The sequence below is a fragment of the Metopolophium dirhodum genome, chromosome 8 (assembly GCF_019925205.1).
Source record: "Metopolophium dirhodum isolate CAU chromosome 8, ASM1992520v1, whole genome shotgun sequence".
NCBI lineage: Eukaryota > Metazoa > Arthropoda > Insecta > Hemiptera > Aphididae > Metopolophium > Metopolophium dirhodum.
Window position 1 is genome coordinate 21,136,906 of NC_083567.1, and position 22,426 is coordinate 21,159,331.

A 22,426-nucleotide genomic window follows, 5' to 3' on the forward strand; every position below is an offset into this window, starting at 1 on the left:
GAATTAATATTATATTTGATAAAATAGTACATTGATCGAGAGCAACTCGATATAATAATATTATAACATAATATTATTGACGTGTTTTGTTCGTCTGGTTTGAAGCCCCGGGTCCGAGTTAATGAACTAATCGACTAAATGATTTCCGATAGGAATTTTTTGTATATTATACGAGCCGGAAGTAAACGATCGGAAGACCGAGCACAAAATGTTTAAAACGGATGACACTTAACTAATATCACTATTATCAAAACCACGGTTATGTTGTCACACCTAATAAACAATAATACTAAAAACAATTATTCATGTAATATTATAGGCAGTGAATTTCGGCGCATACAATAAATATCTCGTAATATTGTTTAGCTATTATTATTTGATGAGAAAACTAAATTTTCCACGGAAAATATAAAAAACTAGATAAATTATTTTCAAATTAGTACTCACAAACAATATCGTTAGACACTGCAGAGATTGAACAGATTAACTAAATTAGATAAATATAACTGTTTTCGAAAAATTGGAATGAACGGTAAACTAATCAAAACTAAATGACAATGGTATTTTTTAGGCTAGAATGGATGATTATCACAATGTCCATTGAATATTTATATAATTTATGGTCGCACTCTATACAGTCAATAACAGTATATTATGAAATTTATGTATCTACAAACGACATAGCGTTCGTTGAAGTAAAATTATTTCAAAATTGATTGTTTAATTTTTCTTAACTAGGTAGTGTTTTTGCAAATTGAAGTTATTCAATTAAGTTATTTTATTTTAAAACAATATTATATAGTTGTATGATATACCTAATATCATTATTATATTCAAAATAAAAAATTGTATTGTTTACACAATAGTTAGTTATCATTTTATGATTTCAATAATTAATTGGCTGACAGATCAGTGAACGTAGTGTAGTTGCACTCGATCTTTATAACTTATGGACAATGGGCATAATATAATAATACTTTTACAATATCTTATTACATTTTTTATAGTTTGATATTTTATTTGAACAATCCAATCATAATATGAGATGCTAGGGAAATGCTTCCAAGATTGGAATGTACCTAGATTGCCTATGCAGGTCGCCGTGTCGTCATATCTTAAATAGTGAAATAATACATCGAATAAAAAACTATGCTTATTATGGCGTACATAGAAAATGTATTCAATGATTGAATATATTCCGTAACAAACTAAAATAAAAACAATTGAAACACTGCACTTAGCATAATAAAATAAACACTGTATACGGGATGTTATGGAATTAAGTATTGTGTTACATAATTATATAATAATATGAATAATACGAATAAACTGAAGTAGTGTGAAAGAAGTGTGACCACGCCCTATACTATTCTAATGCGACGCATTTCGTACAACGCCTATTGCATAATATTGAATACAGATGGGTTCGGTTCGTTTTGCATTTTAATAACGAAAAACCTATAGACGTATACGAACAAAATAATAATTATCCTGCGATTGCGATACCCTGTGAGACGGTAATATTGTTTGATTGTGGGCAGCGTTAGAGTAAACAATAATTTCATATATTTAATTACTATTTAATATAACATCTAGTTTTGAATGGTGTAACATTGTACGTACAAAAAATCAAATGTTATAATATTTCGAGTTATAATAATATGACGTCGTTACACGGTATATTTGGTCGGAACAGAGTGATTCTAGCTGAGCGCCGTGAATGTGAATATTTATTAAGAATTGCATTTTTAATATAGCATTTCACCGAGTGTATAAATTGTATCTCGAAGTATCTCTATAATCGTAATTAAGTTTAGCTTATATTGACTAGCTCCGTTTTAGTACTTGCAGGTCATATTATAAGTCACGTCGTGTTTCGAATGCCAATACGACTGGACGTATAATTCGCATGCGTATTGCAGTTATATGATGACGGACGATTTTATTTAATACGTGCGATGTATGCAATTCACATATCTAGTCGCTTTCATGTTTAACACACGATGTCTTGAATATTTCAGTAAGTATACTTACTTTGTTTTGGTGATAATATATTAATTTATATCGAAAGTCATCCGTTTCGATGAATATTTCGAGAACACATCTTAGAAACACCGAGGATAATACAATTTAAATGTACATAATTTAATTTATATAAATCTAATTCCCTGTCTCGCATAGTTGCCGTCGAAAACGGAAGCGTTTGAATTCAGAGAGTTTTTATTGGATTTAAAATTGCACCTTTAAAATTATTTAGAATTACATTTCTTTCGTCGAGATTATATTATTTAGTTTTACGTTCAGCCATGTTAAAAAAGATAAAACACTATACCCTTTAAACATATTAAAAAAAAATACTGCACAAGTGTTGTGTTACGATTCACAAATTACATTATATGTATATGGACGTACCACCCATGGCCTATTTTAATATGTTACATTATTTGTTTCTCCGTGAATAAAAATAATATATGCGATTCCGTATCACGTCTGCAGCGTATCAAGTTTGGACGAGTTTGTACGTATTTATTTTAATTATACTTTTGACTTTATGAGAATATTGTAATCGTTTCTTCTCGTTCTATAGTTTTTAGCCGACCAGTTTTTCCTGCAGAAGACAATCACACTTTTCGAGATTTAATGATTTAATACGACCAAATTTGGTATTGAAAATTAAAGGGGTCATTCCTAGTCATAATATATTATTATTACTTCAAGAAGTATCAACTACTCACTGTTGCTGCACCTTTTTCACGGGGGGGGGGGGGGGGGGTATAGATGATTTTTATGAACCATTATTACAATAATGATAACTTATTATTTATACTTTTGAGGAGAATATTGCAAATAATGTTCGGATGGTTAAATTTACGTACTTGGATATTAGGGTATATTTGTTTGCAACTCTACTGTACCGTCACTTGATAGATACAAGATGGGGAACGTGTTAGATATTTACCTCAATGACATGCCCTCCCCCCCCCCCCCCCCGGTAAAAAAAAGTTTTATTGGTGGGTGCGTAAATTGTTATAATATTTATGGCTATAATTTGAAATAGCTAAATACTGTAAGCAAACTAACAACAGTTGAACAACACTGAATTATGATATTATATCATAATAAATTATCTACAATTTATTACAAACTTTATATCAAACAACTATGAAAGCGATATTGTTAACACTGTATTGTGTTGAATACGCGTTTGTTGTGTAGTTTTTACAATATTTTGATTCGGAAAATGTAATACGGCGGTCTCTTGACGCAAGAAATGTTACGAAAACGACATTTTTAAAACGGATATTATGTTTCTAGTTTTTAGTATCTGAATCGGTCACACACAATTAATAACTTCGTAGTCCATTTCTTAATTGTTATTCTTATTTCGTGTAAATACACGCCAATCTGAACTGTAGTCTGGAATTTTATTTTTTATTTGACTATATCGACTTACACGGGGACCCCGATAAAGACATATAAACAACGAGTGTCCATTTCAATGTACCGAATTTTTTAATCAGTTGATTGAAACTTATTTCTTCGTGTAAAGATATGGCCATTATACGTAATAATATCACCTACGATATGAAATCGATCTTAAACTGTTTAGTTTAATATAACTATAACTTGTTCGTAATGTATCAAAATGCCACACCTATCCCTAAAAAATACACCGGACCCGCGATTGTTTGGCATTAACCTGTCACAGGCGTGTATAATATATACTTTGGCGTATATTATAATATGAAACACAACTCAGAAGACGTAGTATCGTAGGTACCGCAGAGTGGTCGGGCAAAGGTTTGTGCTTAATATGCGTTTCGCTTCTTTTGAAAGAGTTTCAGGATCCTGAGCATACGGTAAGTTCACTAACTATAAGCAAATAAAATATGAAAACAACAAACTGCAATATTTACCGAGCCAGAGCCGTTTGGCGATGTTTGGCGGGAAAATCGTGTGCAAAAGACTGACGTTCTTCTCTCTCTCCTTGTCGACGGCCAAATTGGCTTCTTCGATCGAACTCTTCAACTTGTCCATTCTCCTCCGAAGGCCATCCTGTAAAAAAAGACACATTATGATTATCACTTTTGGAATATGCAAAAAACCGATGTTGAAATAACGGCAACAATAGAAGTTCAATCAAGTGACTCGTCATTATTTTAGGTTACTTTTTTTGTATTTGTTTTAATCGTTGTATTTATTTTTTTAAATATTTCCTTAATATAATATTTATTTATTTAATATTATAAATTATATATTTCCACGAGCGGTAAGATTTTCGATGGTGAAAATTATTTCTGAAATGTTAGGTTAAGTGAAGTTTGAAAATATTAAGAAGTTGGACCAATGAGTTATGTAATATCAACACTTGTAGGGAATGAATCCAATTATTATATTATTATAATACCCGATAGTGTAGATGGGTTTTATAAATTTAATCGGGGGATGGAGTGGCCGTGCGGATTAAGGCGTCGGTCGCGACGCACACCGACGCCGGTTCGAACCCGGCTGCGGGTGGCATTTTTCTTCGGGAAAGTCATGGTTTCCGGAAAGAAGTGCCCCCATCCTCCACCCGGGCAGATACTTACAAGTGCCCACAAAAAAATTTGCCAAAATCAACACACACGTGTTTACACAAAAACCACAGTTCTCTCCCCCACAGTACCACAGGCTAATAACTTCAGTTGTCGAAGCCTTAACAAGATACAATTATATTTTTTTCACAAAAAAACAAATTTTTATATAGTAATTACCACGCTGTAAAAATAATAATATTCAAATATATTTTATTCTTAATTTAAAATTTAAATTTATACATTCACCGGGCAAATATTCAGCCTTGAAAAATATTTTTAATATAACCAAAATTAGATAAGACGCGTTTTACATATCATAATAATTATACGCGCTGTGGTCGTCAAATATCAGATCGTGTAATTATGGTTAAAAATAAAAATATGTTCATAATTCTAATAAGCTATCGGCCCAACTCTAAGAAATACTGTCGATAATAGTTAAGAAGAATCCATCGTAATTTAAAAAAATCGCCACGGATCAGTATAAATCGTAATCATGATAGTATTAGATATATACTATTTACTTATATAATGTAAATCTTGAAATATATTTTAACTATCTAAGGTATTTTCAATTTGATTTTGCGTGTGATGATCTAGTCAGCATTTTATAATATTTGTATTTCGTTTAGATGATTTTTATTTCTACCGATGTTTACTTTTCAGTAAAGAGAACAAATACAATCATCTTTCTCAAATTTCAGCATACAAAAAGTATGATAATATTATATTCTAAATAATATGTTTCTCAACGATTTAATGTACGAACACACATCCATCTGGGTTATAATATTTTAGTCTTGAATATCTCGTCTACTATTGATATCAATGTTTATCTGGGTGTATTAAAACAAAACAAATACAAATATAATAATATATGATAATATGTTTCGTTAAATACGAAAAAAAATCTAATAAAAAATGGTGGATAGACAAAATGTGTTGTTATTTTTTCTTCGACAATTTTTTTTTTTGTTTAGTTCCCGCCAACGTGTGTGTGTGTGTGTGAGGGGTGAGGGTGTGAGACTGCGTTAGTGTAACTTCCCATTCTTCGAGCATTTAAATGGAAACGAAAAAAAAAAAAATGGATACGCAAATATAAATTGTTTTTTTCAATGATTTAAAGTGCATTCGCATGATGTTTATCCGGTATATATTTTTAATAAACATATTTAAGCTTTATGTAGGTACTGTTTTTTTTTTCGTTGACATTTTTTCTGTCTGAATTTTTAACTGCAATAGTTCTTTTTCCGGGGTATATAATAATTATAATTATAATTTTATATTGTATACACTATTCATAATAATATGTATAATAGTGCAATAGTGTGTATGCGTTAATTTTACGTCATTGTATAATGTACATAATATCGCGTTTTTTTCCCAGCGTTATATATCTGGTACAACACTCGATCGAGTCAATATGAAACTCACTGTACCGGTGTATGCGGTTACAATTTTTTTTACTGATAGTTGTCACTATTATTATCATTATTGTGTTTTAATTAAATAACTCGTTGTAAACGTGGGGCGTGAGGTTTGCACTATTTGGAAAACTGCAGCAGTTTTGTAACATTTTTATCCGATTTATTTTATTTTGTTTGGACACATTACGTATAATTTGAATCCGATTTGACATGACGCACAAATATTAAAATCGAAAGATGGTTATTTCACATAAATACCTGCCACCTGTGAACCACTTGGGCGTTACTTATCTGGTGGACGAGTGTGGACGTACTTTTTTTTGGCCGAAAATAAACCTTTTGGTTGTCACTCATATTTTCTTTTTGCCCGAATTCAAAAACCAGGGTTTCGGTTTTCACCCATCGAAATGATTATTCATCATAAATGAAAAACAATTTACACATTCTAGGACGTCTGGTGGGATGGTGGTCTGGAGCTAATGTTGCGGGAAGGGCTAATGTTAGACTAATGTTTCTGTAAGGTCAGTAAACGAGGGACACGCCAGATGCCGATGCGTATAATATTAATATAGTTTACTTTTTAAGGATTTGATACATTTCAATGTGAAACTCATCACACAATTATTATTGCGACTGATTGTCAAAACGTGCCATGTACTCTTGTGAATAATAATATACTTATATTAAATTGATTAATATATTTCCTAATACCTTTGGATGTTTAAGACGCGTTTTGTGGTTTAAACGAATGATGTGATAGACACTGATATTATGATATAGCTACAGACGGCTGGATACAATATTTTTATAAAAAAAAATAAAACCTCGCCACGTCTGAGACTTTTTAAACATTATTCAGATACGCAAAGTTTAACGAAAACAAATCACCCACGCCAGACCATTTTCATTTCTCTGTTTGTTGAGATAATGCGGCGATCAAAATGGCACAGCAAGGATAGAGAAGGTTTACTGAGGTAATATTATTATTTTATTGGTGCAATAATAAACTGATAGAAAATGCCAAGATGGGTAAACGCCTCTTTATTATTTCGACAGCGAATTCGCTGTTAAGTATTAGAGTGCGACTGTTTGGCCCGATTGACATCGAACTGAATTTATATAATTTTAAAACTTTCCATTAACCTTATCAAATACCCTATTCCTAACTAATAATACCAATAATAAAAGAATAGTGATTTCAAATAAATGAGGCCAAGAAAAAAATGCATCGAAATTATTAGCAAGATTTATTGTCGACGATATAAAAATAAATATTGTGACGTCGGCTAATACAAACAATTCAATATAACATAATATAAACGGTTAGTTAATTTATATATATAAGAATCCGTCCGCTCATAATATATACCTACTCATTTTTGTTATACTCATAGATTGAATGTCGTTACTCGTTATAAGTCTGAAGTCCATTAGATAATAATATATTATAATAAAATATGCTATCAAGCTCAGCTTTTTCAACAGTTTCTTAAATAATTCCTGACAGAAGCTTGCAATATTATGCACGCGTTGTACATAAATTATGTGCTCACACTTATATATATATATATATTTGTATGCATAATATGTCGTCGAGTCAAAATTAAATTTTGTGTCACTGTCTAACAAAATATTAATTGGGCGGGCGCCAGTCGGGCGCGGGTGCGGGCGAGGGATGTTCAACAAGTGTTCTTCGCCCTGCCATGCCATTGTTTTTTGTTGCACTGATGCATATGATTTTTTCACGCGGGCGTATTATTATGATTTCTCGAAATATTTAAACAAAAACTTAAAGAAAAATATAATTAGGTGGTCCGATAACATCGCATATTATTCCCATGACATAATAATGTCCTACCTAATATAATTAAATATTAAGCATGCAATTATAATGTACGATAACATGTAATACAATAATTATACAGTGATATAATGTATATGATGGGGGACAGAGTGGCCGAGCGGACTAAGGCGTCGGTTGTGACGCACACCGGCGCTGGTTCAAACCTCGGTTCACGGGTGGCATTTTTCTTCGGGCAAATCACGGTGTCCGGAGAGAAGTGCAGCCATCCCCCACCCGGGCATGGCAGATACCCACGGGTGCCCACTAAAACATCTGCCAAACCAAAAAACACACGTGCTTACTAACCTACAGTTCCTCCCCTACAAACAAAAAACAAAAAAGCTAATGGCCATAATTGTCGGGCTTCACGATCATTAAAAAAAAAAAAAAAAAATGTATATGATGATATAGTACAATGATATAAACCTATATTATGTATATTTTATAATACCGTAATTATTATTTCAATTCAGCCCTGGCATTTCACACTTTTAATACATTCTCCATAGTAATGACTACTAATGAGTTTGCAAATAGTAGGTATTATATTATTATTATCTTTTCCACCACACCATAATCATCATTTACGTGATTTCAGGTGTATCATCAGAGTGAGACACAATATTATTAAAATATAGGCATAAACTATCAAGTAACTAAATATGCATTGAAAATATATAATGAATGTGTCATATTTAATGTAAAGCTGTTAAATTTTCTGTAAATATATTGCGTTACAAGTTGTAGTTGGATAAAATATTCACGAAAATCATATCCAATTACAACTGTAAACGCATATTTACAGACGTTTCCCTTGAATTTTAGTGAAAAACGTTCAAAGTAAAATCATTGCTAATGAATATTTGAGTTTATCATCAAAGCATATAATTATACTCTATGTAATTACATCAAACACGTGTCCCAAACATTTTAAAACATGTAACATATTATAAATGAAAAACTTGTTATTAACGTTTAATTTAAAAATTAACGACAGTGCAGACTATTATATTTTTTGCGGTGAAAAATGAACATCCTAAACATAATATGGGTAGGTATTATTATTTTGAATACCGTCAAAATGCAGGTTTTATGTCAGTATATGCGGTATAAAATTTTAGACTTCAGGGAAGTTAAAATAGTTATGGTAAATATATGTGTTGTGTAACAATATATAATAATGCGCAGGTGCATATTTTGGTACGCATAATAAATTGATATGCTCCACATGACCACATCAAACTTTAATTTCGCCGGAGGAAAGTAATAATATAAGGCAATAACATATTTGACCAAAATATTTCAAATTGTGACGACGTCAGCAATAATGTTGCGCCTTGACTTGGACGATTCGTGGCAACCACAATAATATAATATATTTTAATTTTTATGATCCGCCACCGAGTCAATTCGTCTTTATGCAAATCGTTGTACGTACGATATTGATTGTTCACCAATCATATTATAATGAAGCTGTTCTTATTCACTATTTTTGATGTGACATATTATATCGAATCACTACTACTACTACACACAGTCATCTCATTTCTACTTTAACCCGATCGCGAGTAATTACCTATATATTGATACTACAGCGTCGTGTTATCAAAGTCTGTATTAGTTATCTATTAAAGTCAGTTATACTAGAATATAAACAAAATATTTTGAAAAACCATTCGGGCCGACCGAAATACTGTAGTACCTATCTATGGAAATGACTTTGTCGAGCGGCTAAAATTAAAATAAAAACACATTTTTATCGACATTTAAATCATACCAGTTGTACGCAAATCGTAAGCCAAACACACTCGTTGCATGCGCCCTCGCTAGAAATAAAATACCTACCTTCTGCTGCAAATTACTTTGATTCCGATTGTTTGTACAATATTATACTGCGTTTGGACGGAAATGCCACGATTATAATTTATAATACAATACGGTTTGATTCGTAAAACGTTAAATAATACGCATTGAGTGATTTCATGAATCATGAAAACTATACCGGGAAATATTTTGTTTTATTTTATATTTAATAGTTGTGAATTATTATTATTAAATTCTGAGCGGAGTGATGGAGTATATAATAATTATTGGTTTCAGTGGGATACATTTTTTTTTTTGTTTCCGGTCTTGAAGTAGGTTGTAGCTTGAAATGTCCGTATTGTTTATTTAACGGAATTTTAATTTATAAAATATAATATCGAACATAATACATATAGTGTACATATTGTTGAGAACAAAATATATGCCATTCACTGCGCATCCCTTTTTATAAAAATTGTGAACACTTTTGGAGAAAATTAAATTTGATAGAAATCGTTTTACGATAATTTATTATTGGTTTGAAAATTCTCAAAAATCAATGTAGTAATTAGTTTGCGTTGAGGTAATTGCCCTAGCGAAAGGATTTCCAGTCTCTTAATCTCATAGTTATCTACTTTTTTTAATCTCATTAAACATTATATTAAATTACAGAAACACAAACATTGCAAATTTGTACTAAATGTTTAATAAATAAATCTTGATTATCTCACAACACGGTAGTTTTTAAATTTCGAAAACAAAGTAGGTACCTAAAGTAGGTATAAAAACTAAAATATTTAAATATTAATTCTTAAATATATATATTTTTTTAAACTTAAGGCAACGGTTTTACAAACTACAATTAGTAGCTAATCTATTATTTAAGTTATTCTCACATTTCTCATAATTAGACGTATCATTATTAATCATAAATAAATTATTAAACACATAATATATTATTATTTTTTTGAATTAATCATGTAGGTAGTTTTGTTTTTATAAAAGGTAAGTAATATTAAGTAACAACTATGCCATAACATTATAGCCGATACAATTTAATGATGTGACACGAAAGGGTAAAAAGTGATAAATTATCATTGTATTAAATACAATATATCAAACAACGAACGAAAACTTAAACCTGCTTTAATTCGATTGCTAAGAACAAAAAGTTAGTGTAGGTAATCACATTTCATTAAAGATTTTAATAGTTCTGACATAAAACAATTTATATAAACTACATATGTTGTGATCGAAAGTGTTGAAAACGAAAGTTTTTGTTTAAGTATATTAGAGAGATTAACTTACTTCACGATCTCTGAAAAAAATAAGTAATACGCATAATCGATTAACGATAATTTGAATGATTTAACGATAGTCGTTTTGTTTTTAAAAAAGCTTTTATTTTGCTATAAAACTGTTAAAACCCGTCAACGAAGTAAATTCATTTCATACTAATAATATTAATGCATAAAAACGATTAGGTATAAGACGTATTTAAACTTGACAAACTTGTCTCTATTTCTATTCATATCTTAAATATTATTATGTTCATATAAGTTATAATACGTGGCGTGTCCCATTATTCTATAATATAATAAGTAATACAATCTTTCTAATACCGTAAAAAATAATATATTTTATACAACGAGTACGTATCGGCTTATTGAACTGAGTTTGTTGTTTTGTCCTATATACGATGATATAATTTTTATTTTCTACCTATACTTATGATATGATACAATACACAATCTGTTTAAACTTGCGTTTGTACAAGCTCCAAAACATATAATACTTTATAAGTCGGATACAACATGAAAATTCTAGATTAAATTTATTTAAAAAAGTGTATACCAATATTTATTTAAATTCTCGTATGAATTATTATTATATCGTTTTAATTTTTTTCTCGACCCAATAAATTCATCGACGGGGGTATGGGCCATTTATAACACTATATTATTTTTCCACTCCGTTCCATCACTGCAAAATATATACATATTATTATTATTCAGGTATCAGGTGTATTCAGCAGGTGTGCGTAATATATTATGTTTAAAAAAATGAAATAAAACAAAACGTAACGATAACTTACTAACTAACAATTATTATTATTATTATCATCATCGGTTTAATAGAGGGTGATAACGTTTTACATTGTTTCGTTAAAACGAAAAGGAAACTTGAAATTTGGCGGCGAGATAGAAGCGGTCGAGATTGTTTTGGGATGTGGGGAAATACTTAATTCGATTCCTCTCGAGTTTCGAAACAAAATTGTTGTTCAGCAGATTCGATCCCTGTTATTATACACGTACGATCTGATATAATACAGCTTACGCCCACCTCCATAACTCTTATCAATTTAATCGAACTCAGTATTATTGTTATCCGATTCCCTCAAGTTGTCGTTCTTATAATAATAATATGTGTTCGTACATTGAATTATCAAACAGAGCTATGACAATAATAACATTATACTCGTTCGAACAAGATAGAGCTTAACAGAATAATAATAGCATGTAAGTACCTATATTCAATAATATATTATTATTAGGGTTCTAAATTTGAAATATTTCACTTGAAATTTTTCAATTGAAAATTTAAATATTGAAAATTTCACTGATCTTGAAATATTTCAATGAAATAATGAAAAACATTTTTTCCTCTTTTAAACGTGTTCGGTTATAGATGATTAGAAACAATAAATTGATTAAATACTTAGAATTAAAGAAAAACACATTATTTTTGTTGATTGATTATTTCATATTTCATATTTGTTATTTGTATATTCTATATTTTATAGTGCTGAAAAATATTCCTGGCATTATTTTGAGAATAAAAACATTTTTTACATGAGTTTTGAAATATTGTTGTATATCAGCGATCCAAAAAATAATGGTTTGAAATAAAGTTGAAGTCAATTCCAACAATGAATGAAATAATAGTGTATTTTCAGTAATTATAAAGTGTACCAAAGTCGTATAATATGTGTGTATATGTGGCTGAGTGATGTGAAGGTGCTCTGGGCTCATTATTTAATATTTAGATCATATAGTTTGTTATGACTATTATAGATTTGTTAAACAACTTATAAATTATATGTAAATATGTTACATATTTTGTTTGTTTCATACAATAAGCCAACTTTTAAAAATATTCACTTAGAAGTTGAAGACTATAAACTTTTAGGTATAATAATCATTTTATTTTTATTTTTCGTCAAAATGAAATATTTCAAGAAAATAAATTTCATGAAATTTTAAAACCCTAATTATTATTATTATAATTATTATTAATTGTTTTAATACAGAACGACTCGACCTATTATACAAAATTTTTTCTCCCATCGTCCGCATAATACCTAAAGTAATAATATATTGTACTATTCAAGTGAGGTTACGTTTGAAAGTTTTTGCGTGGCTTTTAAAAGTTTACGCGTAAACACTGGATTACCTCTCAAGTGGAATCGGCGAACACTCATTATTTCCTAAGAACTTGGCGTACCTAATATTATAAGACCGTCTCCGAGTTGATACAGATTTTTCTTCTAGGTTTTCTGTCTGACGCCTTCGCAGAAACATTAGGATATGGCACACAGAGTCATCCTTTCGACCACCCACGTGACGGTACACTGCTGGATCGCAAACAATAAAAACGAGTGCACGCATTATAAGGGTTCAAAAGAATCATGATTACCATATCACTTAGAATTTAAACGAAACACGGTGGACCCGACAAACAGCTATAGCAGCAGTCCTCTTAGAGGTAGGTAACGAAATGAACTCACTTAAACTATATATTTTGTCTCTCGTTCTCTCGTCGTATTTTATTCTTCACACGCGATATTATGATAAAAATGCAGGTGCGTTTTCTGAATAACGCCTCAACCGTAACACGATAATTCGAAATATGTATTCTTTTTTTTCCATAGCAGAGTGCCCGCTACATCGTTTTTAATAAAATATGTCTGTTTAATTCTAATCCAATTTAATTTCGAATATAAAATGTGTTCTACTGTAATTAAACGTAATTGTTTTCATTAATTTTGGTGGGACGTGCCGAGGAAACTGCCGTTGGAATTTCCATTCATTTTGTCGTTTTCCATTTTGTTTTCTGCGAGGTGTACAATATGGATACAGGGATTACACAAACTATTAACAACTATATTATAAGGTTCGGGCATAATATAATATAAAACTTAAGCTTTTGTATGCAATGTGAATACTTATCGATTAAAACACGTCAAAAGTATTATACCCTGCGTGATTAAAACTATTTCATAACGAAAAATATTAATCGAAATATTGTAATTTTAAAAACATATAATAAGAGTATTTTAAATTTAACTTGTATTATTTCCTACGTTGATATATTTTATCGTTCGTCATATTTTAACTGCCATAATACTATATTACGTTAGGGGCACCCAACCTTTTTTATTCTACAACCCCTCTTGTAAATTTTCAAAATGCACACCCCTCCCCCTGATTAGAGTTTAGACGACCCTTTTTTTGTTTTTTTATTTATACAAAACAACTATATATTATTATACGACTAATGACTAATTTCTTTTTTTCTTCATTTAAAAAATAAAATATAAATCATCTCAATAATATTATAGTATATTTTGAATATTTATTAGTTTTCATAAAATAATCATTATTTCATCATCACTATATTCAGTATGTAAATTCTCCCCTGGGATGTATTGCCCCCTGGTTGGGAACCACTGTATTACGTTGTTTATGAATCTTCAATAACTATTATTACTGAGAAAATGACAAAGGAACTACGCGGCAGGTGGCAGCTGCTGTCTAGTGACGTATACCAAAAGATTTCACGGCGCCAACGATTATTATTATAAATCTGGTAAAACTTAATTATTAACACGAGATCATAATAAGATATACCTATGTTGTTTGGACGTGTCTAGTTTGAAGTTGTTCCGTAATTAAACTTTAAAAACATCTCTTTGACTAAATACTTCATAATTTGCCGACTGATGAGGAGAGGGTGAACTTTTTCCGCGCATATTTTAATTGTTAATTACATTGAAATAAAATAAAAATAAAACTTTTTATAGTTAAAAACTTAAAATTTTCAGTTGAAATAAAGTTTGAGTTTGCCTGCCTTCTTACAAGTCTCTTCGCGTCTTACTGCAGTTATTTGTAATAACGGTGATACCTGAGTTCGTATTGTGTATAACAATACGTCATTATATTATTATAATTTAGGTATATACTATATTATACGCTATACACAATAATATTATTATGTACCTACAGTTTATTGTTTGGGACACAATTAATATTCGTCTCAAACGAAAGGGTTAAACCAAAATAATTATCAATGAACAGCTGATATCTGTGTTGTGCACATGAGACGAGAGGAGGGCAAATTATATTGTCTAAGAAGTATTAATTTTAATACCAACTAATAGTTATTGTTAATGCATACCTAATAGTCATACACGCATCAGATACGTATCTACACGCATATCAACATTATATTACATTATCGTGGATATAGAGTCTTCCTAACGGACTATCCGTAAATAATACGTACCAAGGTATCATAAACGTTCTAAAGGCGAGGAGTGAATATTGTGCATGGTTATAATATTAATAGAGACTAAGGTTCATTAAAATGGATTCACTTAGTCAGTTTTCCAAAGTTCAAAGAGACATCATCAACACTGTAAATATGACTAATTATAAGCCCCATATATATTAATGGTTAAAACGGAACATTGAATTACAATTTATAATGACTGAGGAATCATTTCAAACTAGTCGGAAAATATCACATCATATTTGCGCGTCCTAAACTGTTCTAAAACGACACGTCTAAGAACTACGACAAAACGACTATGCGTATTAAAAATAACCTACGCTAAAAAATATGTGACAAACAACTCATAAAAGTCTCGGTTTCTTCACGAGTACGCTGCTGTCAAAAAAAATAACACATACTGCATAGTAATATACAGTTTATTTTGTTGGAGTAAAAATCTTTTGGTATTGCACTCGACACGAATCGTGTACGCATATTACAATATTGTATCGCCTGAAAATTCTGAGATTAAAAAAATAGCGAATTAAAAAGTAATCAAAGAGTGTTGAAACTTAATATTATACTAATAATAATGAAAACGAGTCTTGCATTACGGTTTTTTAAAAAAATATATGAACTGCACTATTTGGCCGTTTGATATACGCCACGATGAAGTGAAACTGGTCTTTGCAGTGTATTGTTATCACTGATGCGTGCATTTGTGTATATTATGTACGTTTTATTGCACGAATGAACATCGAAGAGAACGATTATCAGGTCAGCGACTTAGCACATTTTTGTTTACGGTAAACGTTCGTGTACACTTTATCGGCGATGAATTAGGATATTGTATAACCACACCAAAAAGCTAAGTGTTTATCTGGCAGATTCCGACGACTATAATATTTGGGCCTAAATCGTGCATAATCTGACCATGACCCATAACGCATAATGATCGCGTATCGTATTTGTAAAAATTCGAACTTGAAAATTGTAACTATGTAATTTAAATAATTTTCAACTGCCATTGTAAAAATATATTAGGAGCGTTGTATTAAATTTTCAAGGTTTTTGACCCAATAAATAAAATTTTATTGACATTCATAGAAAAAAAAAATAAAAAATTGGAAACAGAAAATGTCAAAATATTTGAAAATAATATATATAAAATAAATAAAATGCGATTTGAATTCATTCAGCGAAAATTTCATGTACTTACGGTATTTTTTTGTAGAGTACTACACCAAAAACCAAAATTGATTTTGTCGTAAACCGATTTTGCGTAAAAGTTTCCTGGTTTCATTGATTTGAAGACTTTTGAAAACTACTAGGATTTTTAAATTTTGACCTCCCAAATGCATCAACTACATTTACTTTCCCATCGACCAAGATACTGAAGTTGAAAATTGAATCATAATTTTAACTACTCATCGTGTACACAGAAACAAAAAATAAAATAAAAAACACATCATTGTAAAATCAATACATTTTAACGCTCAGCTCAGAATCTAAAATTAAATATTTATACGATATGCATCATCAATAATTATATTTTATATTTGATTTATTATAAACTAACGTAACTTGAATTTGATTAAAAGTATCTCGTTTTTTATTAAGTCAATAAAAACCAGTAAAGCTAAAAATGAGTTAATGAGAACATAATTTTAAAAAGTTAAAATTGACTTAACTCTTAACTTAACTTTTCATCTCATTTATGCCCAGGCTTGCCTAATTCAAACATATCATGTAACATTTACTCAACAAAAATAGACCTCATAATATAATAATGCACTCGGTGCACTCATACGCTGCCCACATATAGGACCGTCTTATACAGTTAGACGAGGTAAACCCGAAATGGTTTCATACGTGCCATAGACAATATTATTATGTTCGCAAGACGCCACACCGTTTCGAACAAGATTGCACATAATATATTTCGTTTCACATCGAGAACAGCTGCTGAAAGTAATGGCGGCACGCAGTGTAATGATTTGGTAGGTCACACGCGGGGCAATCATACTACGTCGAAGAACGTTCCATAATATTATTATCCTTCCGATTCGTTATTATACTTCTTCGGCAGACATAATACTGACAGTCATCGTGGCGTAAATTTTTCACGTCCGTGTACATTGTATATTTTTATTGTATTAGCTGGCATAATATCACTATTGTTCTTGTGTTCTAAAACTGAACGCTTCATTCCATAATATAATATTATACAGCGCATTCTACCTATATAAAACAGAAACCCGAGGGCGCCTCCTATGGCGATTTTTCGTACTTCTATAGAGGAGAATGGAGGGAAAACGGATCTCTTTTGTGGCGCTCCTTTGGCGATTTTTGAGACGGCCAATGAAAAAATTCGATGGGCGGTCTCCCAGGCCTCTGCTTTGTAATATTATGTATCAGGAAAAAAAGGTATATTTACGAAGAACTTAGAGATTACAAATTTGAAGATGTATAGAAAATATTATCAGAAAAAAAAGGTATATTTACGAAGAACTTTGTAGGTATTTATATTTAAAGATAAAAACTTATATATTTTATTGATTAGTTTATTTATTAATCTATTAATATAAATAATTTAGTTTATGTATGAAGATATCAATCTTTACCTCCTTTGAGGACTTCTTGCGTCCTCGCTCGGTCCTTATTCGCGTTCCCCGCTAAATTTACAGGCCGCGCGCCTCCGCGGAGATAACGTGAAAACCGAGTGCCGCCGTCGCGCGTGTTCATCGATAATTTTTTTGAAAAGTCGAGTCTTACCACTTTACGTCGCGTAGGTAGGTATTACTATATACAGGCATAAATACATGCGTCGAAAAGTTCGATTTTTTTATTGATTTTTTTTTGATTCAATAAACTGCGTTATCATTATATTATATTTGACTGCCTTTTGTCTTTTTGCCTACTCGGTCACGCCGTGGTTTCCTTATATTTGGTATTTATATATTTGATTTGGCATAAATATACACGCTTTAGCCATTGTATCGGTCTGTAGGTTAGGTACATGTATATATTATTATAATAAATAAACGTATAAATATTAATTATATATAATAATATCCTAGCTCGAGTCGAGTCGACTATACTCTAGGTATGTTTAATCATGAGCATAAAATCAAATTAATAACTAACCTACATGTATACTATATGACTTAATGAGGATCTATTTATTTATTGTTTATTAATATATATTATATAGTAACTGTAGCAGTATTTGTATGCTACATTAAATTATTAATTACCAAAATAAGAAAGTGGCTATTTGATTACCTTAACCAGTTAACTCAACTGACAACTGTAATATTATATTGATATGTATGTATTGATTAGTTCGTATACCATAGGTACGTATATACAATATGTTTTTTTGGTTTGTGTAGTATATCGTTTGCGTTGTGTGTAGTTATATACTACGGCGAACGCCATTCGAGGTGACTGACCTGCTAGACACCCAAAAAATTCGTTGGCTATATGATTTGCATGGACGCCCTAAATTTTTAAAATTTTTTTTCACGTAATTTATTACTTATTTTTGCTTTTTTGGTGACAGTAATGTACGCTGTCCGCGATCCGACGCAGTCGGATTGCCTACCCGGATAACTAAGGTGACTGACCTGCTAGACACCAAAAAAATCGTGGTGGCTATATGATTTTTTTATAGAATTTCGAATTTCCGGCGGCATAACCCTGGCTACCACGTCGAACCGCGGTGGTCCTGACCTTATCACAGTTCCTTATCACCAGACCTCCTTACACACACCAACCGGCTCGAGACCGACGACCAGACCAAAAGACCACTGCAGTTTCCGACATCGGTTAAAACTCTTCGTCTATTTGGGGGTCTCCCCCAGCGACGCTCGGAGAGCTAGTATTATTATAGAATGTATTTATTATTAATACGAATACAAGCTGATTGAGCATCACTGAGTGAGATTGACGAGGATTCTAATTTAGAATCGACAAAACCATATTCTAAAATAGAACAAGCTATAGAAAATTATAAAAGCAATATTAAGCAAATGGTGAAATCTAAATCCACGGAGATCTTTATTACACATATCATTTTTTGCATGATATCGCAGTGTTTTTGGTTTTTTCCGACGTACCTTGTTATGGTTGTTGATATTATTATATTGTTTTTTTTTCTGGTCAAAAAGCTTGAGAATTTAATACAAGGTTCCTCGTGAGATTTATACACTAGTAAAGAAAAATCGAAAGTATACCTGTACAATATACCTAGACAACATATCCACTAGTTGAGTTTACACCAGCGTGTTGACGCGTTTATTAATAATAATAATATCAAATAAATACCAAATAAATAATAGAACAAAAACGTTTATTATTCGTGTAAACTTACATAATATAGGTTATCCGATTATACATTATACATTATACATATTATACATATTATACATTATACATTATACATTTTACATTTTACATTACATATTTTACGGCAGTATAATAGCCATAATTTTTTTTCGATCGGTATAATTATTTATTTTCTTAAACATAGGAGCGGAGGGCAGCAGTATTTACCGACCATTTCCACAGCAGATCTATGACTCAAACGGTGCAATTTCAATGGTAACTAAAGTCAGTATAGTGCGTGTGACTTGGGGAAACGTTCAAACGTCGGAGCGAACTCAGAATGAACGCGCGTACAATGGCGGAAGTAAAAGGATTTTAACTGATTTTCCGGCGAACAAGTTCAACCGGGGACACAAAAATGCGGGGCAAACTCGGCACAAACACGCACATACATTGCAGTCTATGCCGATGCAACGCCGCAACAAAGCATTCGCCGGACGAATCTCTTCGTCCGGCTCCACAGAGAGCGGCGTTTGAGAATTACCGCGGTTACCGTCGGGTTCGTGACTGCATCACTGCAGTTGCCGCGGGTTACCACCATATCCCGGATACCATTTGCCTGGTGGACCGATGGTTTCGCCGAACAATTTATAGACTCGTCACCGTCAAACTGCAGCGCTGCCGTGTTGTACGCCGGACTAGACTGCAGCACGTCGGCTTCGATCGACCGAAAATGTGGCAAAGATGACGAGATGTTGGACGGCGCCTCGATCTCGTCAACTTCTGCAGTGGCAGGTGCCGTTGCTGACAACTCGGTGGACGATAAATCTGTCGAAATTTGCAACTCCACCATGGATGCAACGGAAGGTAACTCGATATCGAGTGCATCGTGTCTGGGAAATACCGCGGTTACCGTCGGGTTCGTGACTGCGTCACTGCAGCCGCCGCGGGTTACCACCATATCCCGGATACCATTTTCCTGATGGACCGATGGTTTCGTCGAACAGTTTTCAAACTCGGCACCATCAAACTGCACTGCTGCCGTGTTATACGCCGGACTAGACTGCAGCACGTCGGCTTCGATCGGCCGAACATGTGGCAAAGATGAGATGTTGGACGGCGCCTCGATCTCGTCAACTTCTGCAGTGGCAGGTGCCGTTACTGACAACTCGGTGGACGATACATCTGTCGAAACTTGCAACTCCGCCATGGATGCAACGGAAGGTAACTCGATATCGGGTACATCGTCTGCGGAGTTAGATCGTTGCAGAGCCATATTAGGCATCGATTTATATCGTCGCATAGTTCCGGTTGTAAACGGCCACTCGGTCTCGGGTTCGTCTGCACCTGTGGAGTTCTTCTGCAGAGCCACATTAGGCGTCGATTTATATCTCCTGCAGTGCGCCTGTGGACTCTTGATATCTTGAGATCCCAACGTTTTCGCTCGATTTTGCTGGAGCACGTCAAAAACCTCGAAATAATTGTCGGTATCGGACTGGATCATGGATTTGGGCGAAGTTTCCAGTACTACAATATTTGACATATTGATCTGATACGGTTAAGTTAATATATTAAACGATATTTAGACTTTTATAATGTATTATAAATGATCCGTAAAGTTCGTTGTAACAAATAATAGTACTTATACTTGATTAGGTACTGAATATACTGTGACGCACAGAAACAAATTATTTATGTTTCAAACACTTAGGTACACCCATGGCAACCATATTTTTTATAGATTTTTTAAATCGAGAATGTATCTAGGTTCTTTTTATTTATATTCAATAATATTATTATATATTAAAATCGTATTCATATGTTATACTGTTCAAGTACTAAATTGGTAAACATAGGAATATTGGATATAGGCGCATATAGGAAGTTAAATAATATTAATAATAAATGGTTTTTTAAAAATACTGAATTTCTTAAAACCACACCATGGCTATAAATAGCGTTACACTTTTTTTGTTATATGTAAAAAAACTTGTGGGAAATCCGCTATTAACATTTCTATATTAGCTATGAAAAGAAAAATTTATAAAAAGTGATAATTGGGTGCAAATTGCAAGTGTCACAGCTATACATTTTTGAATTATATCAAAATATCAAAAATCGATTAATGGGGGGAATTCATTAATTGTTATAGCTAAATATCAATTATTGTAAAAATGTTAAATTCAAACGCTCATAAAAAATTAATGTAACTTTCCGGTAACCTTATTTTTTTGTATTTTAACATAAAACACTCGTTATCCCCAAAAAACACTTTAAAAACTTTTTTTTACATCGTTTCAACTTAACTTTAAAGTAATATTGTAAAACAACGTTTTTGAAAAACAAAAATTACATTTTTCACTATTTCTCATAATTGTCGTATTTTAAGTTTTACTTTTTTAAAATTCTTCTTCTTCTCTGGCATCACAACTCTTCGAGAGTTTTCGTCTCCACCGACACATCCTTTTATTTTTCACCTTTTCTTCCCAGTTCGGTGTCCCTAATTATTCCAAATCTTGCTCTATTCCGTCTATCCATCGTTTCAATGGACGTCCTTTTTTGAATGATTACAAGACATTATTTTTATATTTCATATTTCGGAAAAGAATATGATCCAGAGTAGGTATGTCGAAACATTAAAATCAAACTTTTAAAGAGTCATATTATAATATCAAGTATTTAAAATTTAGACGATGAGTGTACCTACACGATTTCCGGGACACGTAGTATTCAGTCAATACGTCCGGATATACAATACGATTCTGGCTGTGGAAAACCGTGTTGTGGCAGCAGTCGGCAGACAATTTTTGGGATCCACTCTATAGTTCCACTCTCGGGGCTGGTGTACGACGTTTATTTGATTCGCGCAGTACGACACCTCTGAAGTGCAAAGT

At 32.0% G+C, this 22,426-nt stretch overlaps 2 protein-coding genes across 2 annotated transcripts in view; both read right to left on the reverse strand.

The window, feature by feature from the left end:
• The window catches only part of LOC132949993 (head-specific guanylate cyclase), a 299,190-nt gene that overhangs the window by 72,036 nt on the left and 204,728 nt on the right, over window positions 1-22,426 (reverse strand). Inside the window, exon 10 of the mRNA XM_061021156.1 lies at window positions 3,918-4,056. Within this exon, the coding sequence (XP_060877139.1) occupies window positions 3,918-4,056 (139 nt within the window). The remainder of the gene's footprint in view (window positions 1-3,917; window positions 4,057-22,426) is intronic.
• LOC132950566 (uncharacterized) lies at window positions 19,993-20,742 on the reverse strand. The gene has a single exon (XM_061022082.1). It carries the CDS (start codon window positions 20,740-20,742, stop codon window positions 19,993-19,995), a length of 750 nt encoding a protein of 249 aa, XP_060878065.1.

Coding starts and splice junctions, on each gene's coding strand:
- LOC132950566 (XM_061022082.1), bottom strand. CDS start 20,742: ATGGCGGAGTTGCAAGTTTCGACAGATGTATCGTCCACCGAGTTGTCA.